We start from the raw sequence: 26,436 nt of genomic DNA, 5'->3' as shown, positions 1-26,436 counted from the left end.
TCATATCCAATAGAATTGATTCTTGTTCAAATCATGAATGTTTGTTGTCTGATTCGTTTTCAAATGCTTTGAGTGTATTTAATGGAAAAAACAGATCTCTTTTTTTTTTTGCACAGTTTACAATGACAACAAAGTTAAATACAAGTACACCTAAACTTTATCATTAGGTTCACAAGTTGATTTCTTTTTCAAATTGTGTGTATGCAATGTATTTTGTACACAGTACAAAAGACCGCTTCTGTGTATCCTCAACAAGAGTAAAAGAACAAAAACTGTAACACCACCCGTAATGACGATTTACATATGACTATGCAATAACAGTGTTGTTAGATTTCTACCATTGCCACTGATGTTCTTAACATAAAATTACCCTATTATCTACTGTTTCATTGTCTCACAAATGTTATCCTATTGGTGGACCGTGTAATCTGAGGCTTGCAGTTACTTACTGCAGAGTTGTAGTAAGATGCACATTATTATTAGTAGTAGTACATAGACATGCAAAGAAATATTACATATTAAATAGAATACAAGTATTCCACAACTCTGCTTTATTGCAGTACTCAGTAAGAACTTATTTATAGGTACTTACCTCCCCACAACTACAGAAAGAAAATGAGAATAAAACAAACATAAGTGACCCATTTGTTTATGGTCTTTTATATGGCAGACGTTTTGTATTGTGTAGTGCCCCCTTGTGGCAGGGTGATACAAGCCATTCTCTTCACCTCCCCGGTCACACCGCCACCAAAAACGGAGTTTAGTAATAAATAAAATACGGTCGTGTTAGAAATCCTAATCAAACTTAAGAAATAATTCCAAATGCATCGTGGGGCTTGAGCGATATCATGTTACATTATTGTTCCCTTTGCCTTCCTCGTGTGCAGCTGCTGTTGTTTAGTTGGGAGTTAAAAATAGAAGATTATTTTGTGTTATACATACGATTAAAAACAAACGCAACACCTCTGCTCTACTTGTGCTGTTATGATCCTTTCATTCACCAAAACGTTTCTTGCTGACGGAGGAAGCGACTGTTTCCCACCCACTTTTTTCATACTGGAAAATTTTGCTATTCAATAAAATTTCGCAGGCTACCCAGACTTGTGCCAAACTGTGGATGTTTTTATTTATTTATTTTGCATATGGGTTCAGTGTTGAGTTACAAATGAATCCTCCACAGCTTGCCCTCACTCCCTCAGAGGGTCCCACGCAGGGTGTCCAGCTGGCTGGAGGAGGAGGCCCGCCCCACGGGCTACAGATTGGATTTGCGCTGCGCTCCTCCTGTCCTCCATACTCCTCCACAGCAGTCCAACCCTTCTTGAGGGAGGAGAAAACTGATCAAACGCCAGTTTTACTGCGTTGTCATGTTTCTCAAAGGGTTGAGAAGCTCTGAGACCGCCTGGCACCATCGTTTTAATGGGTGAATCTCAATCCTGAGCGCGGACACGCTCTTTTCCCCCCCACCAACTTTATATTCCGCGTTCCTGTTTCAGGGGAAATTCTCTCATGGGTTTTCGCTCTTTTTACCACTTTCATGGGTGAACGTCGTATTTGGTAGTATTTTCCAATAGTTATTGGTTTAAGTCTTTCCTGTTTTGATGAAGATGCAGCTAAGAACGGTTCTTGACGTCAATGTTGTGGATGTGCAGAAGAGAAGGAATCCATCCAAACATTATGTAAGTTGTCTCTCCGACCACGTTTTTCCAACTAACTTCACGTCGGTAGATCCATCTTCTATAATTTCATCTCTTGATATTTCAACTAGGCCAACGTGTCCGTTGATCATTACATTTAGATTTAATTATCCGATTATTTTGTACAGACATTAATGGCGTCAGAGGACTCATCCAAAGCGACCCTCTGATTTTTTTTTTAATGCCACCAGAGTTTATTTTCTGCTGTTCTAAGTGACATGTGAAACGGATCGACTACATTTGGCGTGATGCCTGATTTAATACCCTGGCTTTACAAGTAGCGCCACCAATAGGTTAAGCATAATAAGTGTATCTCCTTATTTTAGTTCATGCATTATTGTGGCCTGGCATCGAAAAGTAACATGATCATCCACCAAAGTTGTTTGACAAACATTAGCCTTTTAACGTGCAACAATAACACGATAAATAACACGTGGGATATGACACCTGTAAACAGTAGCAGGTTAGCGTTCTGCATTGTGCACACAACAATCTCAGAAGTGTGGCTATATATACATGAAATATTAATTGAAATCACACACACACACACACACACACACACACACACACACACACACACACACACACACACACACACACACACACACACACACACACACACACACACACACACACACAGAAAGAAAAAAAAAACCTATTAATGTTACTTTTTTAAATAAAAGCTACCAGTGAAATGAGTGACATTGCTGCCTGTTTACATTGTACAGAGGGTAGGTGTGAGTTTGGGACACATTGTTTTTCTTGTCCGTCTGAAAGCCTTTTACTGTGTGCTGCTCCAGTTCCATTCCACTCATCTGATTGCTTCCCACAGCTGGTGTTCAGAGCCCCCACATTTTCTGTCAACCAGTGTGGTATCATTTGGTCTCAACATATATCCATCAGCAAATGCAGCTCAAACCATGATTTACATGATTTCATTTTTTTATTTTTTACTTTTTACATCCTGCGAAGGGGATGTATCGTAATTATCAGTGTGTGTGTTTGTCCATCTGCTTGTCCGTCCATCCATCCGTCCGTTTGTCCACCAAATATCTTCACAGCCCTTGCTGATAGAAAGATGAAACAAAAAGCACATTACTCGGGGAGCAAAGGGGATGAAAATGAGATGATGACCTTGACTTTGAGAAAACTACATCAAGGTCAAATTTTAACTGTTGTACATTCAGGAATTGGATAAGATGGAAATACGAGGGAGAAGGCCATTGTGAGTAGGACTGTAGATCAAAGCTAGTGCTTTGATCTATGACAGTAGGTCAGAGCACTAGCTTTGATCTTGACCTATGCAAATACAGGCTGTGACTGCCTTGGTTGTAGTTGCTTTTGTACTGGTGCATTTCCTTTTTGCTAAATGGCCTCTTGTGGGTTTTTCCCCTTCACTCCTTTGCATTAGTGGATTGTATGGGTCACATCATATATTCAGTTATGGATTTTTGATTCTACCTGCAAGGACAGTGACTTATCTCTCTAGAACGATTTTGATTTCAACAGGTTTATTAAATTATGTAGATTTTAGTAAACATTTTGAAAGAAAAATGAACAACCTCACCTTTCAGGCACAGACTGGTAAACAGAGATCACAGAGATAAATAATGTGTTGTCATCTAGCTCAGGATTGGGTTGGCTGGTTGACTACAGTGTTGGTCAACCAGCCTGGCATTGAGTTGGGTTCTGCACAGACAGACACACTATTCCTCTCCTGTTCAGGTTTTAAATGAGAACAGATAAAGAAGTGATTACCTCCAAATCTTCAATATGACTGATGAAGGACAATACAAAGCAGGCAAATGTCTTATTTTTAATTATTAACAAGTACTGCATTATGTGCGCATCATTGCACAAAACAAGATAACAGAAGTGCCCAGGAGTTTACTCATATTTATTATGGTCCAAAAATATTTTCAAAACATTTTAACTTGATTCAGTTTATCAAAGTAAGTTTTTTTTGTAAAAAGGAGGAAAAAGCCTTTTGCAGAATTATCATTTCTTATCATGAAGCCCTTGGCAGCTGGAGGGGTGTGTCCATGCTGTGACAGCAGCAGGGTAATGAGAGGCCGACCAAACAAAATTGGCCTGTAGCTCACAGCCCAGCAGCAGTTCTGGGAAGGCAGAGCCACATTAACATCCAAGCAGAAATTGATGTTTTATCTTCAGGGAAATTCACATATGCCAAGACCAGGACACAAATCAAAGCAGGACAGGACAAAAAATAGAAAAAAACATCGAAAAGAAATCAAATTTCTGCACGAATGTTAAATCTGGAAGGGAGCTCAGTAGAGCACGTACCTCATGCATACCATAATTAAATCAAACCCCATTCCGAATTCCAAACAAGGCATGTGAAGTATCCACCCTTCCATACCTACGTTAGAATTTAAACATTAGAATCTTTGCATTATCAACATCTTTGTTTCACACCCCATCCATCCACCCTGTTTTATTTTCGTCAGTCAAGCAGTTTATGTGATATAGACACAAACTTGTAGTGAGAAAAGACATTTAGTGGTTAATGCTGATCAAAAACTGTTGGCATGCTCACATTCTTTAAAAATGTGGTGATGAATAAAAATTTGTCTGTCAGATGCTGGAATGTTAGCATCGAACAAAAGCATGTAGAATTAAACACTGCAATGTTATAGATCCGCTAGCGTGACTACAGACTCCTCGTTACCTTACTCACTAGAGTGACCAAATCTCGTCAGCAACACATCTCAGTGGGACTACAAAAATCAATTACTCCAACAAGTGCAATTGGATTAATGAATCTGAGAGTCAGGCTCAATTGCATCATCCATTTCCTTCCTGGGGGGGGTGGAGGGGGGGTGGATGGGGGGTCTTTAAGGCCACCAAACATGGGATGCAGACTCTCCCTTGGGATGGAAGCTAGAGGTGATGGTTAACTGGGAAGTCCCCAAAAGGGAAGAAGGAGAAAAAAATTTCATTAACTATGAGCTAAGCAACTGAAAATGCTCATCCGGTTTACCAGAGGAAAGAAGCAACCCTTTGTCTTTTGTCCTTCCTATTCAAGTGTGATTTCCTTCCAGGCACTCATTGCACTCTAGTCAGATGAAGCATGGCAGCTAATCCCTTTTATTTATAGTGCAAAATGTTCATGTCCAGAGTCCAGAGAGATGAGACTTTAAATGGAAGGGCTTTAGTTTGTACACTTAAATATTCATGAACATCCTTGTCAAGTGCAAATTTGTTCTTCCATATGTGACCAAAAATCATGTGACATGAATGCAGGTGAACCCACAAATAAATGTTCACTTGTTTGTTTAATCCCCTTTAACATTTCATGAGGCTCATGAGTAATCCGTAATATTTGTGTCAAGATTTGCGATCCCCCTCTTGCCTTGCATAAATGATCATCATCAATAGGGCCCTTTGTCTAATGGAAATTATTTTGTTGTTTTTGAAGTCAAACATGATCCATGGTTATTCTGGGATGCTTCTTGACCTCACACACCCTTGCCCCAAGTCATTCTGTTGCCTAAATCCAGCGTGTTTAGTCATGATGTCTGTCATTAGGGAGCTGCTGGACAACTCGTCCTGCCACACTCTTTCTGTTGTGAAGTAGAATGAAGACTACTTTTCAAACTAGTAACTGGTGTCCTTGCAGATTGTCACCATGTGTCTAAATGCTGCTTTTGTAAATATTCTGTGGCACTGGCTTTGATGGGAATATGATAAGTGCAGCCATCTGTTTCCAATCTTCAGGGTGTGCACAGTTGTTTGCCTGCCCTTTATTGTTGAGGAAATAGAGAATTCATTTCAGGAAAAATGACTGATGTGTGCCAAGGAAACGTCTCCTATTTCAGTTGCCTTATGAGTAAACAGCTCTTTCTTGTCATCGTTCCCGCCGGTATGGAAGTGCAGGAAATTGTTGACACAATGGGAACATTATGTGTTTCCTCACTCAGGTGGGTATGAAAAGTAAAATGTGTTACTATTATCTTTAGAAGCCACTGATAAGAATTCTTTGTAACTTATTTCTACTAGCACAACGACTCAAATGTTTTTCAATATAAATTACTTTTATGACATAATAGCCAATACCCTTGTGATGTGTGATGGAACCGCATTAACTTAATGACTTTATTTGACCTTTGATGACCTTTTAAAGTCAGATTAGGTGGGAATGCACTTTGTGTCATTAAGTCAAGCTTAAGCCTTGCCATGTTGACTTTGACAAAGGGATTTCCCCTAATGGCTGTGTTCTGTTTGTGTTTGTCTTTCTCTTACTAGGTGTACCTCATCAATGTCACTTACTCAGACTCCACTTCCCATGTCATCTACAGGAGATACAGCAAATTCTTTGACCTACAGGTAGGCAACACTGGAAAAATAGTGCTATAACCACTACATACATAAGGAATAAGAGGTTAAACCGTTAATTTGCATGTCTAGGATGGCCTCAGTGCTGCCTGTTAGGTGGAGCCTTTTGTCACTTCTTTTTGCTCAGCTGCTGGAAGCCTTAGTAAGAGCACTCATTTGAGATTTCTGGAACCTGCCTGTGGAAAAGCAAATAGGGGAAATCCAGTCAGCAGATGCAGGAAGAAAACATGACCTCAGTGACTATGTAAAATACAGCGTGGCGCAAAGTTATTTCTGTGGATCCAATAGCCATCAGTAAAATGTCTACAGTTTTCAGGCTCACTGGCAGCCTGCAGGCCTCAAAGCTTCCCATCCGAGTTAATGTGAAATTATGAATTAATCAGGATTTACTTAGTTGTGTTGAATTTCTATCTAATGTGTTTTTCTTTCTGTTATTGAGAGAAACTAATAATTTCCTTTGTTTTTTCTTTTACTTGATGCCAACTGTCTCCTTGGTAAAAGTCTAATTCATGTTGTGGGTTCTCCATGGGTTCTTATGTTCATATACAGACCAATAAAGTAGCATTGATCGTTTGGGATAGTGAATTAAACACCAACTTGGGAAATGGGCGATTTGATTTAATTTTATTTTACTGTCTGATCCCTCGTGTCTTCATAGAAACATTTAGATTCTTGATGACTCCCTGGGTTATACTGTAGTTTGTTATAAATCTCTAAGCAGCGTTGTGAGGGGGTTGAAGCTCTCATTAGTGGCTCTGCCTTGTCTCCACCAACTGCCCTCCACAGCACTGTCTTTGGTGGGCTGGTTCTACCGAAAGCAGCAGAGGAAACCCTTTGTTCTCTGGCCCTTTAGTAATAGCTAGGAAAAGTCTGCCCTCTTTGATGGAAACAGAGCTTCTCCCCTGTCTCTGTAAACATTAATCTTATCCATAGAACCCTGCTGTGTGGGTGTGTTTGTCTGGCTGTGGTAATCCACGATGAACAACAGTCTGCAGCTGTCCATACAGAATGGGTGGGGATAGTGTGTCTTATGTCTTCTAATATTAACATAGTCATGTAGGTGAAAAATGAAAGATGTCTTGAGTAAAACATACTGGCACACAGCGAAGTCAAAGGTGTTCAGTTTTTTTGTATGGTTTAACTATGAGATGGTGATTCCTCCAAATGAGTTTTGATTAGTGTTAAAAATGTTTTGTACCCTGGTGGTGTTGACCTTTGACACTACAGCTAAACTAGTGTAAACTAAACAAAAGCCCATGTTGACTAGTTGATGAAACTCTGGCATAGTGTTCCGCTGGGTTTTCATTAACACTGATTTTGCTATGCAGTTTCGAACAATCCATGCCTAGTGTGGCATTGTCGCGTTGCACAAAAAGCAGAAATATCTCCTCACAAAGAATCAAGACAACTTGTCAGTAAGTGCTGAAAACTGCAATATCATAAAAGATATTGAATAAAAGTAATACTTTTTGAGCCATAGAGATTTGCAGTAGAAAAATGAGCCATCCTGGAGTGCACTAGATAAAATAAGGAGGATTCTACTGTCAGAAAAATGGTCTGGTTTTGGGGTAATGAATGATCCTTGGAAACTTGGATTTATGAAACCTAAAAAGGGTGCTTCCGTTTGAAAGATTATATAAGAACTTTTTCACCATTGTACTTATGGTCTCATGAGATGAGACTCATTCCACTTTTCTTACATCGTTTGTCTTCTCTTTAAGCTGAACCCAGTCCTCTTTTTTTTTTCTTGTTTGCCAGCTTGACACAGTCTTTTCCCATGTCTGCACAGTTCCCTGCCTTTGTTGAATGCGTTTGTGTTTTATGTTCACTACAGACTGGAGGGGAAAAATATATTCAACGTCCTTGGCCTTTGACAAATGTGACCATGATCTCATCTTGTATCCATTAATTTAGATAGGTCAAGGACGGTCACAGAACAATAAAGGCCTTTTTAAGAGACACCAATCATTTAATGTTAGTCCATCAGTATAAGTCAGTCAGGGAATTCATATAAAATCCCACTTCAGCAACAGACAGGTTTGCTGTTGTCTTTTAGGATCGAAGTATCAATTTTTTTTTACTAAATGTACGTCCATAAGTGCACTCACTGCTAATGTTTCAAACCCCTCCAGTGCACTCAACATAACTCATAACTGTTCCTCAGGGAAGCCATTATCATAAATTATCAAGATCCCATGTACTTTTATCTGGTTCCTTCATTTGCTCAGTCAAAGTGAAGTGTGATCCTTTTAAGTTCTTAACATCGATTCCTTCAAACACTTGTTTTCCTGCTGAACCAGAAAAGGTCTGCTTCTGCTGTTAAAAGGACATGTTTTTTTAACCAAACCAGTTTGACATGAGCAGAACTGGTCAGTGGGTCAAACGAAGTTTACAGTCAGAAACAATCCTCTGAGGTCTGCCCCCCTTCCATACCATCCAACCACAGAACACAGGGGCCACAGCATTCTACAGGGGTACTGCCGAGTGTGAAAGGCGGCTTGGTTTCGTCTTAAGCAGAAACTTCCCCAGAAATCCCTTAGTCGTCATTGTTCTTGGATTAGGGAACTGACCCAGGAACAGATTAGCTTTGTTTTTATAATGTGTCTGTATTGTGTTGTGTCTGCGTTACACTTCTGACCCCCCAAAAATACCATCAAACCTGTGCTAATTTGCAGTCATGTGAGTTAAAACGAATGACTGAAAACACTCAGATTAGTAAAGGTTATTTAATAGAGCTGTCTGCAGTGTAATATCAGTAATATCATGGCTGTAATGATTGATTTTTGGTGCAGCATAACCAGAGATGCGGACGTATTAATTCCTTTTTTTTTTTCAAAACCTGATGCACGATTCAGGAACAATCAGAGAAGATGGATTCTGTGTTTACATAGTCATAGTTTATGGGCAAGGCTTCTAATGAGAAGATGCTGACTATATTTTGTCACCATCTTAATGATACTATGATATTCAGGCACACATTTAAATAATAAAAAGAATCTTTTCCTAGGTACTTATGTAAAATACCCTTTTTTTCCTTTTCTAGTATGTAAACATTAACTTCATTGTGCGACGCACTGTTGTGCAAGGACCAATACATCACCGGGACTCTCTTGGCTCCCTTTTTATTTATTTACTTGATTGCTAGCCATGAAGGACTCAAGCATTTGCACATTTCTCAGTATTGCACCAGTAACAGAAAATATATAAAACATCAGTTTGCATTACTTGATTCTGATAACGCTCCTGCCTAAGCCAGCCATTACAACATAGTAACACCGCAGTAAACAACTGTCAAGAGATGAGATTGGATTGTTTTCCCACTTCGACATTCCTAAAACTCCCTCAGTCCGAGATTCCTCTCAGAGCAGCTTCTTTGTCTCCAGCTTAGTGCAGTGTTTCTTTGTCTGTCACCCCCCTCCCCCAGTACACGCACACACACACACACACACACACACACACACACACACACACACACACACACACACACACACACACACACACACACACACACACACACACACACACACACACACACACACACACACACACACACACACACACACACACTGCCATTAAATTAAAATGCTTCAAATGATTACCATTACATTGTATGGGTTTTTCCTGTCACCATAATTCATGCTCATAACACTGTCATTTATTCACAACATAGACTATTAAATACATTAAAAGACATCAGCAGCTGCTGTTACATCATAGCACCTGTTGCTACATGAATACATTTACCGTATTTTCTGTGGTAACACTTGACTGACTCTGCAGCTCAAAGCACTGACAAATTCTGTGTAGAGACTCCTGAATAAAAGGTTTCTGAAAGTCTGAAAGTTTTCAAAGCTGTCCTGAGTGTACTCAGGTGAGTCAGCGGGTAAGGTGTGTGTCTGTGTGTGTGTGTGTGTGTGTGTGTGTGTGTGTGTGTGTGTATGTGTGTGTGTGTCTGTGTGTGTGTCTGTGTGTGTGTGTGTGTGTGTGTGTGTGTGTGTGTGTCTGTGGGCGGACTGTGCTGTCACCTCTCGATGAGAAACTTCTCAGTCAGCCCAGGCTGTTTCTACAGGTATTAACACTCCCATCTTAGGGGGAATATTCAGCCACATCCAGCTGGTGAGGCTGATAACATGATGAGTGTGCAGCCTAGTATACCAGCTGCCAATTCAATGTCAGACGATCTGGATTATTTTGAATTTCTGCCCTTGCTATAAAACTGTATTACAGTATTCCCACAGTAACCTGAAGAAAACAGTCTAGATTGCATTTTCAATTTTAGCAGCATAAAACAGTGTGTTTAAGTGCAGCTTTGGTTAACTATGCTTCACACTCAGCCCTTTTGCTTTGCCCTCAAACCACAATAATCACGGTCATCCTCTTCTAAAGAAAGAAGATTGTGTAAGCTGTGTGTATTTTAGAGGAGGGGGAAATACCAGAGATAAATTTAAGTGTTCAGCAAAAGGTGCTGATTTGTGCAGAAAAAGAAAGAACCACAAGAGGAGAAACCACACCACCTTTCTGTTGGTGACAAGTCCAGCAGACCCAGAAAGTGGAGCTAAGTTCACCTTCCAAACTTGATTCTGTTTATCCACCTAGTTTTTTTTTTTTTGATTGGGTTTGGACCAAGACCGGTCTCCAGGTCTCGTCCTCACAGATATGTGTGCTTCAGATTGAAGTTCTCTGTGTCTCCCCATGGATTGTGAGCCTGCTATTACTGAATGGTGCTTCTCTGTGAGATCACAGTACTGTTTTCATGTATCAAAAGAGCTAACTTGAACCTATTGTCCATGATACAGACTCATGCAGCTCATTTTCAGTGCTCAACATGATGACACATTGTAGACAACACACTCACTTTTTGTCCATATGGGGCAGAAAGTGATACTGATACAAACAGCCAACGCTTAGAGAGAAATTGATGTAATCTGTCATCATAAAAGGACTTGACATAGCATCTATTTCCATCTGTTTCTTCCTATACCTCTAATAAATCAGTCTCTTTATCGTCTCCGATGTCAAGTGTTAACACCAAACTGTTGCTTTCCTCCTCTCATGTCTTTCTGAGCTCCTTAAGTGGAACTCGCTTTGATTTTGTTCCAGATAAATGTTGGTGATGTAATCCTGTCTAGTGCCTTGGGGATCAGAGTCAAACTGTCGCTGTGCAACACAGCATTCATGTAATTACAGACCATGTTGAAATCATGTACCATAACAAGGACGTGCTCTGTTCCTGGACATCTTGAACTCTCTTTGTTTCATTTCTATTCCCCACTTTCAACTTTGACTACTCAGTAGATTGGTAGATAAAAGAGTGTTCAGCAGTTACAAGATAACATTTGACCACCATTTATAGTGGCATTTGTGTTTTTAATATTAATTAGGAGTTAATGTTTTTGAATTTCTTTGCACAACTAACATTTGTTCACTTCTGCCTCACTCCAGATGCAAATCCTTGACAAATTTCCAATTGAAGGAGGACAGAAGGACCCCAAAAAGAGGATTATACCATTCTTGCCAGGTGATTAAGATCATACTTTAAACCATGTATAACACCCGTACACATCCCTTTTACATCTTTCTAGAGAAAGTATTATGTGCAAGCAAAAGAAAGCATTTTTCTAGCACAAGTAATGCGTGTCAGTCCTCCTACATTGCCCATAACATTGTCTACTACATTTCATTGTTTTATTAGATGCCCTACTCCTCCCTGGTCAAATCAATCTGTAGTTTGCCATTGCAGGGGGAGTGGAGGAGAAAGGTATAAACTCATCAGATGAACTCATTGTGAGCTATAGCCGAAATGAAGAAACCCTTTGTTTGATATTTGGTACAACTCAACCCCACCAAATGTTGTTTGTAATTTCTCTGTAAGCCAAATATGGACTGACTTGTTTGTAACAGCAAACAGCATACACAATGTTTATTGGGTTGCTTGCATTTGGGCACTGGTAGTAAAGACACAGGGTCATAAAATGAGGAGAAAAGTAGCTTTTAACAACTACCCCCATTCATTTATGGAGTAGAAGAGACTTTTTAGTTGTGTTATGAAAGATTTAAAACATGTATTCCCTGAAAGCTCAGCTTACTTTGCTTTTACAGTGTCAGAATAAACATACATTTATCATATCCTACCATTTCAAAGTACCAAAGATAGAAATTTACATAGAAGTGTACACACATCTGGAACATAATAATGAATTACACAAAAAGGGGAAACGTCTCAGTGACAGAACCAAAAGAAAACAAACCGATGAACAAGTTCAAGGAAGTTTTTGAAGGGAGCTGCATATATGGCCAGTAAAAGAAAGAGGATATATGTGCATATATCTATACATATAGATATACATAACATACAGTATAGAGGTAGTCCTCAAGATACAAACATCCAACTTACAAACATTCGTTGATACGAACAACTGCGCCACCATCTTTGACTACTGTAGTTCCCCTTTTTGCACACACCGAGCAACGGAACATTAACACTCCATCGATTAGCAGAGTAATCCTCTCATCATCAACAGGGAACAAGGAGTGTTCAATGGATTTGTAATAAATGTAAGCTTCACCATCAGACAAGTGTGCTTAAGTGCTCTTCTGTTCATTCCTCTTCAGGTAAAGTCTTGTTTCGCAGAAGTCACATTAGAGATGTTGCCGTCAGGAGGCTGAAGCACCTGGACAATTACTGCAAAGTAAGTCAAAAGCAGCATAAAGTGTCTCATAATGTGCTCAGAACTCCTCTCTGTAGTTAGTTTTTTTGTTGATGTGTGCAATTCCCTCTGAACATTGTCGACTGTATCTGGAAGTCAGGCCTCAACATTTATCTCCCTGCACCAGCCTCAACAGGAAAACAACTGCTCTATCTGCACTGGTCATTTCCTGGCGCTAGTGTAAATAAGCATCCTATGAAGGAAACGGGGGGACGGGGGCACACAAGACTAAAAGAAAATCTAAAGAATAAGAATGAATCAGCAGACTCAGGTCGTAGTAGTGAGTTCAGACTGCAACTTGACCTATTTCTACTCAGTAGGCCAAAGGAGGGAATGTAGGGCAGTTGCTTTGCCAAGAGTAGCAGCAGTTTTCATTTACAGGAACTGAGTAAGGGTAAATTAGATTTCTTTGTTAATGTTGTTCCTATGAGGATATCTTTTGTTGTTCCAGTGCCACGGGCTGAAGCATTTCATTTTGAATGTGTTGCAGCTGAAACTGGCCACTATTCGGCTTCATCGACTCTCTGTGTGCCTCTTTGTTTTAACCCTTAGTCAGAGCCTTCTTCCTTCCCCTCCACACCCTCCACACCTCTGTCTGGTCTTCTCATCGACTGACTCCATAATGACTAACTGTTTTAAACTGGTTACTCACCAACCACCAAGCAGGACTTTTTCTATTTGCAACCTTTAAATTTAAGATTTTGTTGCAACTTCATTCTCCCCACAGGCGCTGATGAAGCTTCCTTCCCTCATTTCCCAAAGTGAGGAGGTCCTCAAGTTCTTTGAGACCAAATTGGAGGACCTCAACCCCCCCACAGAGTGAGTTCCTATATTATATATTTTGAAATCCATGTCAAAGCCTGCGGATGCTCCAGCAGCAATGTTCGTGGTTCAACAGCCTTTACCTGTCTTGATCCAGTGGCTTTGTTCATCTCGGAGCTGATTGATGCAGTCCAGTTGTGTTTTATTAATGAGAATTTCTAGGACAGAAAACAGTTCGCTCTTAGAAACTGCTCAGAGCTTTTCAGATGAAGATGTTTTATTCATCTCTGAGGAATCCTTTAGAGAGCCATTCTTTTGTTTCACAAGATCACAGGAAAGGTTATCAGCCATAAAGTTTCGCCTAATTTGTTGAGCTATTTCCTCGTGATTTGGACAACTATAATAAAGAGTATAAAGAGTACAAGCAAAGAATTATCCCCCTCAGGTGTTATTTCAACAAATACAGTTATCATAACATCATTTAAACATGATGAATACAGACTATAAACTGCAGCTGTTGTTCCAGTATGTCTGCATGAGAATGAATAATTATTAGACCAATCATTTCTCTGCAATTATACATGATTCAGATTCTTTTAACTGGTTTTTGTTCTATTAATCAAATGCATTAGTAGCAAGACAACGACAAGCGCTCGTCTGCTGCTGCCACCCAATGGTCAGGAGACGTCATGCTCACACAAGTGAAAGGAAAAAAGTGCACTGTCACAAGAGGGAGCCATACATCAGCATAAAGACACTGATGCGGGCGAGGTTGTGTTTTTGCTCTCATACAAAAGAGTAAACAGTGCCATCGCTTTTTTTATTGTTTTAATCTGTCTTTTTAGAGTTTGTAGAGTTCAACACTTTTAGTTTGGAATGTCTTTGACCTAATACTTTAGTTTAAATCACGTTTTTTTTTTGTTATTAAGAGACTGGAAGCTGAAAAGTAGTAAACATTTCACAGGAAAGAAACTTTTGGAATCCTATGTCAAGAAAGAGAGACCCTACAATACATCTGGCAGTTGGTTTTTTAAAAATATTTGTACATCCTCAGGTCTGTATTAGCACCTCAAAATAGATGATAGCGTACAGGCAGAGAATATTGAGTTAAAAAGATAAATGTCCATTATGGTGATGAGTTGCACTGCGTATAATTAAATCTAATAACCAATTCCAACAGTGCAAGGTCAGTTTGACCATTATGTAGATTTGAAAGCGATTCTTTATGTTGTTTTAATGAGACACAGCTTTTAATGTGCTTTGATTTTAAAGTGTGTCAGCTTGAGGTTGTTGCTTTTTTATTTTTAGATAGTCCAAACCAACTTAACAAGCTCACATTTATTAAAAACACATATAATTCTTACCTGTGCGTTTTTGTGATTTTACTTTGGACTGTGGTTTTTTTTTAATATATTATATTATAGTGAATATTATATGGTACTAAACCCTTTCATTTTTATAATCCTTCACCTGTTAAGGAGCAGTGTGATGCTGCAGTGCCTGAGACCATTTACAGGTCTGAAGGTCAGGGGCAACAGCACAGATATGAATGTTAAATAATCAAATATATCTATAGATCATCTCCATAGCAACAGATCATTCATTTTGTATTAATACTAACTGATTTCATCATCTGTTCAATTTTTGTTTCTATGTTGACAGGCCTTCTCCAGTGTATGTCTTTTTTGTGTTGAACTTTCATGTTCCTATGAAGATGGGTTGGTTCGGCAGTTGCATTGTGATTTATTACATTTACAGTAGATCTACATCTTTGTGAGTCCTAGCATATGTGACCCGACGGGGAAGTTACCGAATTGGCATACAAACAAAAAAAAGATAAAAAATTGAGAGCTTGACCCACAGACAAAAATATCTCCTGGAAAAAAATGAAAATATCAGAGCTTACTGGATTTAACTTTCAGTTCATGCCACAAGTCAGGCTCAGAGCAGTGATTGTTTCTAAAATTTTCCATATTAAACTTACAAAATGGTCCTGACTCATAATATACTATAACTTTACATAAAGAAAATTTTTAAAAAAATTTAATTTATTTTGTGTCAGTTTCATATTCATGCCAATCTAAAGCTGCCTTTTGAAAGATCACAGAAGCGTCTCTGAAGGAAAGACACCTCGCTCTTTTGGCTTCTACTCTAACCACACGCTGTTGATTCCAAACGTCTTGCAGATGTGTGAACCATATAGCACAGCTACTGTGCATTCTTTCCTTGAGGATGCCAACATACACACAGAAATGAGTGGAACACATTGTAGCAAGTTGCCATCATTTGCTGGAGAATTACTGTAAGCCTAATTATATCTGATGCATGTCTAATCCCCTAAACTTAATCTAAAAACAGTGACTTTATAAATACTGTGTTCTTTACAACCTAATGTTTAATTCTTACATTTTTGTTTCACCGCAAGGGAAGTCATTAATGGTTGATTCAGGGTCAAACTGAAATTCTTCTGCCCTGACATCATTGTGTAATCACGATCACGCCTTGGGGGAGATTTTGGTCCATGTGTTTGAGTTTACTGTTTGAATGTGAAGAAGTAGCTTCATTACCTTCCGAAAGGATATACTCTGAAAAACTTAGACGGCACATTTCATGAAGATTTTCTGTTCAGTGGCATGGTGGATCCCCTGTCCTGGAGATTATTCCTGCAGAGGTAAATCTTAAGGTCAGGTAGTATGTGTATGTATAATGTATACATACACCAGGGCAGACAACTCAGTTCACTGGATTGGCTGATGAATGTGAATAAAGGGCTAATAATAAACCTGTTCCTCTTCTAATACAAAGAACGAGTTGCAGACAGGCGGTATGCCTTGAATCAAACTTAGGATAGACTCTGAAGTACTTGGATGTTAAGTCCATCTATATGTTCATAAGCATCTCACCCCTTTTGCATAATAAAACCAAAACTGTATGTATAATATCTACACATTGCATTTATACAACTTTAATCATTTAAATACATTTAGAGAAATTTTTGGTTCCCTTTCTTACCCCTCAACAATTTGATCTTCCTTGCGACGGGTGGAAAGCACACAGTGCTACAGTTGTGTGCTCAGTCTCCTCCCAGGAGAATGTTATTCCAGTTCTGTCTTGAGGGCCACAGGATAGCGGTGCAGGTCAAGCATCTACTTTATCCCAATCATTTCGTCCCCCAATCCTCTATGGTACTTGTCTCCATTTCATTTTCTCCACCCTACTGGATTTTCACAAAGTCAACACAGGAGACTGCATAAGATAATCAAGGAACACTTAAAACACGTTCCATTTAATTTGTCTCACATGTCTTCATTTGAACAGTACCTAACCCATTATAAACCTAACCCAACAACACTATGAAGCTGTAATTTATCCCAGAGTTTAGTTGCATCTCCTAAAGAAATGTCACAACTCACCTCACTTTGTATTGACTATGTAACTGTCCTGTTTATCTGTGTTTTCACATTCCAACTGGCTTTATTCAGAATCATGTGTGTCATTCATATTTTTAATGAAGCAGAACTGAGCTGTAAACTGTATAATGTGTTACTGGATATGTATCATACCTTGAATTTGCTCATGCATCTGGAAACAGAAAAGCCTTGTGCCAAAAATTACTCAATCTAAAGTATCAGAGGAATACAGTGTTGGTATAAATGTTTTGATTAAGCAATAAGAGTTGCTTAACTTGAAATTGGGCAATTCCTTTGTAGTTTTCAGTGTCTTCCAGTGTCTTTCAGTCTTTCTTTCAGTGTCTCTTTTTCTTTTTCTCTTTGTTCTAGAAAATCTGAAACAACTCATGTGTACCCTAGAATAACTTTTTACACTAAAGAAAATGACCAAATAGTTAAGATAGAAGGTTTCTTGTTAACTGGTGTATAAGAAACAACACGACCAACAGATCAACTTGCAACTGACTGTTTGACAGGGTTTATACGAGGACTCATAACTGGCCATGGCTCCAGTCCTGCTGCTGGTCTCCCCGGAGAGCCAGGTGTCTTTTCCCATTTGTGTCAAACCTCAGCTTTACCTCAGTGGGCTCTTTCTGCAACTCAGTTCGCTAAACACATGTTCATGAAAGACAAGCAACCAGTCAGCACCTCCTAAAGTGTACACATTATACATCATGGATATGCATAATAGACACTGAGTATTTAAAATGAACTGACTGTACAAGCAGGGGCGGCAGTCGTTCAGTGGTAGACAGTGGGAGGTGTCAGCTCACCTCCCGAGCACTGCTGAGGTGCCCTTGAGCAAGGCACCGTCTCCATTTACAAGTTGCTCACTGGAGCGCACCGCGATGGAGCTGCCCGCCACTCTACCCCCCCACTGCATGCTTATAGATCCCGTGTGTGTGTGTGTGTGTGTGTGTGTGTGTGTGTGTGTGTGTGTGTGTGTGTGTGTGTGTGCATGTGAGTGACTACAGTGTGCTTCTAATTTCCCTTCGGGGATCACAAAAGTATATAAAATTAAATAACAAAACAAAAAAAGCATTGCTACTTACTTTCACATCTAAATAACAATTTTTTTTTTTTGTCAGACTAAAATAAAATCATCCTTTGGCAGGAAAGATCCAATAACAGCCAAAGGTTTGGAACCATGCAAATGATCAGATCCAGTTTAAATAAAGAAACCAAACCAGAAGCTCACCCAGACCTGTGCAGCAGTTGTGGGCACTGTCAATGACAAACCGCTGCTTTGTGATGCTGATTTGCGTGAGAATACAGAGTGGCTTCTTTGACACGATGCTCGTCCTTTGTGTTTTGTTGCAGTCCATGCATGGAACAGAAAGATGCTTTCACATCCGAATGTGAATGGGACTCATCAAGACGATATGATAAATAAATGCTCCTTTGTTGAACAGAGGCAGCTGCATCACCCCTCAAATACAAGATATCTACCATTTTAGCTGACATGCATTGGTGTGCACTGGATTAAATATATGATGATATTTGTTTTTGATACTGTCCTTGACCCCGTTGACACACCCCCACGCCCCCATAAGCCCACCATGCCTCCCTCCCCCTGGTTGTGGGTCAAGTTCTGTCCGCATTCCCAGTGTGGGTTTGGCTGGTGCTTGTGTGCCAACTACATTAGGATGGTCCCAGGCATATATTCTGCTGCAACCAGTTACTGGATTGATCAAGTCATATTAATGTTGTGACCTTTGTCACACACACACTCGTACTGACCATGCTTCTCTGGTGCTGCTTTCTTTCCAGAGACTGCGGCGGCTCTGGCAAGCGTAAATCAGGTAAGGGTGTATTTTGCCAAATCTCCTCTGTATTTAAAACATACTTGATTTATATTGTGAGTTTTATGTGTCATTGTCATTGTTTTGGTTTGTTAAATTTTAATATTTTATACTGATATTTACTGTATTGAACTGATTTTCCACCGTAAACCTATTTGCAGTTCCTGTTTCGTACTGCTACATATGTGACAACAGTTATTTTGTATTTTCAAATTGCACTGCATGAAATTAGTTCAATTTCTGGATGTCACAGTAATTTCAACTGCTTAATCTTTTCAATTAGCTTTCAGGCAAAGATACTCATTTAAGTTTAAGTCAGAGGAGTTTGTGAATCTCTTTGTCAGTCATCACAATGTGTTTTATAGTTTGGTCCTGGACTACTGTTTGGAATGGATAGAAATTTGGAAGACATTTTAGACAGTTTTATTTACCACAAAGTGAATTTATCATCTGGGAAATCATTAATGAATTAATAATTGGAAACACTTTGGAGTCTGTTTTTAGCTATTGTCATAACTTTGGCAGTGTCATGGAAATGCAGTGCTAAATAATTGAAGTTATCTGAAAACCACATGCTCTTAATCGCCCATCCAGACCTAACACTTCTGTATCTTGATGACCCCCTCCACACAGAAATACACATGCACACACCCCCATACAAAAATAGTATTAGCCGGGAGAAATCACCTGTTTGGTGAAAGAAAGAAAGACTAAGCCGCTGAGCTAAACATGGAGATATGGGCGTAGGAGGCAGCAGGAAAAGTATGTGAGGGGTTTAGTGAACAGCTGTTTAAGGGTTGTATATTTGCACATGCATGCAGTTTCAGAATATCCACACATTACTAAATTACACATTATTCCTGCAATGAGATGCAGAGTTGCTGTGGCCATCCTTCCTGCAATCTGCCACAGTTATGCATGACATAACTGGGCAAAGAAAGTCTCAGTAAATGACTTGTAAGTCAATTTTCTGTGGGCAATCCACTTTGAGAGAAGGCTGTGCTGGAGTGGCCACCAAATGAAATAAGACCCCGACCTAATGTCATTATATGCTCCATCATATTGAGGCTTTACGTAACATGGGATTCCAGATACACAGTGAAATGGAAAAATTGTCTTATTTCAGCTACACGTGTGTGTGTGTGGGGGGTGGGGGGGCAGTCTACATTCTGTCTGCTCAAGTAGATCGGATTGCATTTTCATTTTTTGTCAGCCACCTCGGATATTTGTGATATAAGACCTGACCTTTGAACTGCTGTGTTTTGACTGAATTGGTTTAAAAGTGTTATCATGTGTGTTATGTAGATAAATGCAAGCATATGAAAGGGTACAATAAATCATCCAATGGGACTGAGATTACCAAAGAGATTATGAAGAATCCCAGTCAGCATGGAGGACCTACTATATTAACCCTCCATACAGTATGTGACCTCTCAGTCCTCACCATCAACCCCCTGCTGACCATTAGTGGTGAATGCAACTGAAAGAATGATCTTCTGTATTTAATACTGGACAATAGTTAAAGTGCTGTGAGTCTGTGGTGATATTTGTGCTGTAGCTGCAGCTTATGGGTTCCATAATTACATGGTGCAGGTCTACCATCGACTGTCCTAAACAGCAGAATGCAGCCGTTCGCCACAAAACTGCTAGCGGTCAAGGGTTTTAACCAGGAACTCTGTTTACCTACACATTCACAGATGATCCCTCGCTGTTGGTCTCATTGCCATTTTCAGCATGGCCTTTGCATCTGTCACAACTGTTTTCCTTTTTGTACCTCACTCTTAAGTGCCACTGACTGTTTTGAACCTCATTGGTAATTTATCTGTTATTCCACTGTTATTTAAAAGGGGGTTATATAATATACAATACTAAAATTTGAACTTCAATGATTTTGGCCCATATCTCCAATCCCCCCCCCCCCTCCCTCCGTGACTTCCTCTCAACAACCCTATGGTATGAAGCTAAAGTCCATGTCAGTGACTTAGCACCAAAGAACACTAAGGCCTGATGTAGGGGGTCATCAGTGGACTGCTGATACTGAGGTCATCATCATTGATCACTGTCAGATAATTGGGACTGCTGCAGGATCGAAACCTAAATGAAACACTTTTCAACTTTGGTGATATTTTATACAAGATACAGAGAGAAAAAAAGAAAAGAAAGGCAACAAACGTTCCACAGATAAAAAAACAAAAACATTGTTGAGGTTCTTGAAATGTAGATCATCTTTAAAGCATTAGCAATAATATTCTTCCAAGGCGTAAGGCAGATGAGCAGAAGGCAGTCAGAAATTGAGTGGGAGAAGAAAAGAAATGGAGCACTGAGGGGTGTAGTGCATGTGAAAAGCAGCTGGAGAGGAGAGGTTTACGTGGCAAGTGGAAACCTTTTCAGTGTTGCGCACAGACCGAGGGAGTATGTTTATGTGTGCAGACTCGCTGTCTTTATTTGAGCTGCTGGTCTCCGGGGGCCTACAGGGTGTGTGTCCATGTGGGTGTTTGCATGCTCTCTATGTGCATGCTTGTTGGGAGGAAAGAGGGTTAATCTGTTCAGCTATGTTAGATGAGGGAGGTCAGGAGGTCCACATGTTTGTTTGTAGATGGATAAAATTTTAAACTGGCGAAGGAAATCATTAAGCAAATGAGCACTTTCAAATCTTTTGGACAACAGCACACAGTTTGAGCGACTATTTCTCACTGGACAGCGCCTGTCAGGTTTAAACAGGCATTTTGCTTGTCTTGCTTGCTGCTCGTTCCAAAGATAAACTCTAACACAAGTGTTGAAATGTTTCTTTTTCGAAGTCCAAACTTAACCCCCACCACATAGAGCAGATCCAATACTGGCTGCTCTGTTTCTGATATGTCACCATTTGTTTCAGTGGACGCCAGTAATGAAGGTAGCCCTTTTCTCAGTATGCTATATTTAAACCATAGAATGTCCTTTGACAGATACATTATACATGATCATGTATTTATTTACAGCTTTAGGCTAGTGTGTAAGTCATAGGGAAAAATGTAGTTCGGGGCTTTTTATTAATGTTGCTTTTCTTTTCCAATCAGCCGTCAGAAGTTAAATGCAGATACCTTGAATCCCTGCCTGATGCAATGGAGGTTCGAACTCCAACAAAATAATAGTTTTGTCTGTTATTCCAGCCATTTGGAAAACCCTCTGCATAATCAGAATGCTGTACAGTAATGCTACTGCTGAGCTTACCTCTATCAGAGCGAGGGAGAAGCAATGCCTTTGGAAGAGACTTAGTTTGTCATTATCATGTTCATGCATGAAGGCTACATGATATGCAGTCATGCCATGGTTTAATGCAAGACAGTTGCTGATGGGAACCATTTAAGGGATGTTACAACATGCCCTCAGAGACAAGAAAGAGGAAGAATATTAATGTGAAGTTTGAGTCTTACAAGACATGACTGTATTTATTAAGGATACACTTTTTTTCTCACTTTTAAGGTATTTTGGTTATAACAGTTTGAAACAGCTTCCATAAGGGTGTTACTGTATGTATGATTTTAGAGGTTTCTGCATTATGTTTTTGGTGTTTTGCTCCTTCCCCCTCAGGGCCACATACTGATTCAATGACATGAGTACATCTGTACTAGTCAGAAAAGCAGTTTTATGTCCTTCGAATCTAACTGCACATCTGCTGCTGATGAGCCAAACAAAGGCCCTTCACTTTGCCAGATTTTAGTTCCCTCAATCCAGACTTGGTTTTGTGAAGTTGCCCTTGTTTTCAAAATATGGCACTCAGAGTTAAAGGCCAGCATCAAGTGGACTGGACTGAAAGCATCTTCTTTGCATCAGCTGTACGTCCACAGCGCAATCAGATGAACTCATATACTGTACTTCTCTGTCGATACCACCTCCCAGGTCCCAAATATGTCTTGCCTTTACTATAATGTAATCAACTCAATATGATTTAATCATAAGGGATGACGAAAGTAATATTTTTTGTATTATTCAATTGAAGTGTCAGTCTGAGTTTGGTTATGTTTACATTATACATATTATTAAAAAGTTATTTTTTATAGCTTTTCCAGTTTTTCTAAGAAACTATATTTATTGGGACTTGGTTCACAGTAGATCTTTATTTTATTTCAAGACCAGATGTATTATTATAAACATTGACAGGATATATCCACAGGCGTTCTATTTGCTTGAAGAGAAGGAGTCCTTAAACTGCATTCTTAGCTAACAAATTACACCTGGGAAAAATACTTCTTATCAATAAATATGTAAGTCCAGACCACATCTGTTAACATCATCTAATGTTTTGGAGAAATTGGAGTTGTTTCAGCAAAACGTGTTCAAGTCAGGAATTTCAAGCCCTTGTTGAGCTTATACTATCAGCAATCAATTTAATTGTTCTCACATTATAAACCTTATGTTAAGAAAAATAAGACAAAACCCAGAATGTTAATTGTTATGCATCCAATTATGTAGTTTGACAGAATGCAGATTGCATGCAGCATCATAAACCACAGGCCTACTGCTGTAATCCAGTGTCAGACACTTTGGCAGTTTTAGCTGCTCAATACATCTTAAGTTTTAGCTTCTTGACATTCCAAATTTAGATCCAGAATTGAAAACGAATTTTCATCCAAATAGAAATATATTAATCATTAGTCTGAAAGACTGCCGCCAGGCTTTTGAGGGGAAATAGCTCAATCCAAGTTGTTTCAAGCATTCCTTATCTATGCCTCAATCCTTCCAGCTGTTAAATGGAATTGTTCTTACTTTTTTATCCTCATTCTTTTTTTTCCCCCCAGAAACTGTTTTAACCACTAGTTTAATTTGAGTTTATAATTTGTTGCTAATGTGAGCCAAGAGCTCTTTTCTTTCCTTTGCGACTGATGGCAGTTTGTAAAGGCAGCAATGTGTCCATAAATAGAGATTGTGGTTTGTACTGTGGCTGTAGAACCTTTTATATTAAGTCACACTGTAAAAGTACACTGTGTATCTAATATAGCAGCATTATTAGAGTACAACCATATAATATCTAGCTTGGAAAAGGGGCTTCCTTTAATTTGGAGCATTGATGTCAATGGTCATCAGAGTCTATTGTTAATGTGTGAGCCAATGGTTGCTGTGTTTGTGTCTGGATTCCAGCTGCCACTGCTTAGCTCTGTTTTAGTCCCTTCTACTATGCGTCCCTCAAAAATTTTCTTGATCATAACTAAATCCAGGCTAGGTTTACATACAATAAGTTGCATGAATTTTTAAATGTATTCTCAAGTGTTTCTGTTGTAAAAAGTTAATCTGTAGCTAGATTAAACCAAACTCTTGTCAAGTAGTGGAAGTGACTGAGTTATGAAAGCCAATATGAAAACTAAGTCACTGCCGGTGTTTATACGGTTAACCCAGTGAAGTATAGAAATGAAGGTTTTCATTGGCTGTGCTGCATGCTGGAGTCAGAGCTCTAGTGTTTCATGAGACACAAGGCCATCCCTCTGAGCACAGCTCCAGCCCCTTCATCTGGTTCTATTTAAGGCCTCTAGTGCTGACTCTTATGATTGGTGTACACAACCCCCTACTCTTCCTCCAGCTCCAGCCCCAACTGAGGAGAAGGAGGCTTTTTAGCAGATGGTTTATTTTCCAAGGGAACCCATTTCTTTCTCCCACTCTACTGTCCCTTCCCCAGCTGGATTTAGCTCACTTTTCTGTCACTACTACAGCTCCCTGTGCTTTCTCATTACTCCTGCTTTCACTGTGTTAATATGCCGACTTCCGAACCTGATTTCAGTTGTGTTGGGCAATAAGGATGATGCCACTTCAAGGATTTTCTACACTTGCGTGCTTGATTGTTTTCCAGAGCTGGAGGGAGTGTTTTTTCCTGCTCTTGTAGAATTCCCATTGCCCCTGTTGATGGGCTGGAGGGGGATGCAGCTCTATGGCTAGACTTTCGGGAAGATGCATTGAGCCCTGTGAATATTGTGATTGGCTGAGCTCTACAGACAAAGTGGCCTATGGCACAAGTGCCCAGCAGTCGTTCTCGTGGACCTATGGCTGGCAGCTGGCTGACAGCGTGTTTTTTCCCATCAAACCCAGGTCTGGACGCTTCGGATCCCATGCTCCTGGAACAGTATATAGTGGTGGCCAACTACAAGAAACAAGAACCTGCAGAAATCAGCCTTCAAGTGGGTGAGGTGGTCGACGTCATTGAAAAGAGTGAGAGTGGTGAGTAATCTAAACAAATACACAGCAAATACAAGTTGAGTGGAATCATGGAGATTATATTTTGTATGTATGTCGCTCAACAACAAGTCTCTTTGATAATTCAGTCCATAATTCCTCAAATTAATTCCCTCACTCAAACCTTTCACCTCCTTTGTCCTTTGCGTGCTAGCTGTTACTTAGCCCCATCTAGAGGCTCACTTTGGCCTGCAGTCAGCCCTGTTTTTTTTCCCACTGTTGGTTTAGGCTGAGGGCCAGAATGTTGCCTCTAGCAAAAGGAATGTCTTCCAGACTTGTATTAATTATTCCACCTCACTTAAATGGAAAGTCAGGAAGACATGCTAGATTTACAAATACCAGCTGCAGAGAGTCCTTAGTCAGCTGTTTAACCTCTGGAAAGAGCAAAACAAGGCCAAGATCATGTTTAAGGATGCATGTATATTCAATTAATACTATATATTATACAGTATATGTATATTCAATTCAATAACAAAATGTAATGGTTAGTCAGCAGCTTGCTGACGTAAAGCACATTCTAGGAGTATGCTCTAGTTCTTCTAGGAACTTCCAATTATTGTGGGTGGAGAAAGCTAAAGGAGACCATAATTACTTTTTCAAATGCATCTATAAAATCTGAATCATAATAGTTCTTTCTACAGTATATTTGAGAGCTGGTCAGAGACTCTTTCACATTTTTTGACACAGCAATCAGAAATGGATGACATATATTTTGAAAAAAATTTCCCATGTGAAGCACAAGAGAGACCATGGATGTGTGGACCCAGTATGACGTCTAAGGGTAGTGGTGTGCTGAGGCAGTAAACAGTAATGGGACTCATGTGTTCTTCAGCAGCAGGATGTGGAGAGGGAGATGGAGGAGAGAGCTGTAACCGGGAAAGGGTTTCACAATGGGTGTGAATGTAAACGCCTTCCAACACTTTCCTCAAGGAAGACTGTCTTTAGAGCAGGAACGCTTTGAAGTGTCACGTGTCTTGCCTTCAGGCTCTTGTGTTTGTTATCACTGCCTACTCCAGTAGAATTTGAACTCATTGGAGATCCACAGAGAGGTGGATATTCCTTCACCATGAAGTCTCTTTATCAGGGGTCTCATGTGAAAGCTTTTCTTCATTGAGCTGTGTGGTTCTGTGCTTTTTAGACCTTATTTACACAATGTTTCCCTGTGAAGTTCTGTATGTGCATTTTTAAATAGTTCGATGTTCACTCTTTAAATGCATTCACTTATTTAAATGATCCCTGTAAATATGGATTGCTAAAACCTATTGAAATCGCTGTGTTATGCATGCCAGAACAATAATAATCAATCCTTTAATTAATCCTGTAATAGGTGGCATTGTAACTTTTTAAAACCTCATAATAAGATCACAGAAATATTCAACAAATATTCATTAAATTAGTTTTAACAAAGTCAACAGAGACTTCAGCACAAAACTGGACAATAATGTGTTTTTGTTGTCGTCTTGGC

At 39.6% G+C, this 26,436-nt stretch overlaps 1 protein-coding gene across 2 annotated transcripts in view; it reads left to right on the top strand.

Moving 5' to 3' along the window:
* Positions 1-1,284: 1,284 nt before the first annotated feature.
* The window catches only part of LOC137603372 (SH3 and PX domain-containing protein 2A-like), a 45,589-nt gene continuing 20,437 nt past the window's right edge, over positions 1,285-26,436 (top strand). The window contains exons 1-7 of one of the 2 annotated variants that reach the window (XM_068326755.1): positions 1,285-1,676; positions 5,961-6,041; positions 11,493-11,568; positions 12,663-12,739; positions 13,485-13,576; positions 18,739-18,770; positions 24,828-24,956. In XM_068326755.1, coding sequence (XP_068182856.1) covers positions 1,599-1,676; positions 5,961-6,041; positions 11,493-11,568; positions 12,663-12,739; positions 13,485-13,576; positions 18,739-18,770; positions 24,828-24,956 — 565 coding nt within the window. In that variant the 5' untranslated portion in view covers positions 1,285-1,598. The remainder of the gene's footprint in view (positions 1,677-5,960; positions 6,042-11,492; positions 11,569-12,662; positions 12,740-13,484; positions 13,577-18,738; positions 18,771-24,827; positions 24,957-26,436) is intronic. The other variant, XM_068326756.1, reaches the window with a different exon arrangement.

This window comes from Antennarius striatus, chromosome 11, assembly GCF_040054535.1.
Source record: "Antennarius striatus isolate MH-2024 chromosome 11, ASM4005453v1, whole genome shotgun sequence".
NCBI classification, from domain to species: Eukaryota; Metazoa; Chordata; class Actinopteri; order Lophiiformes; family Antennariidae; genus Antennarius; species Antennarius striatus.
Note: the sequence above shows the minus strand (reverse complement) of the source record. Positions and strands in the feature narration are given on the sequence as shown.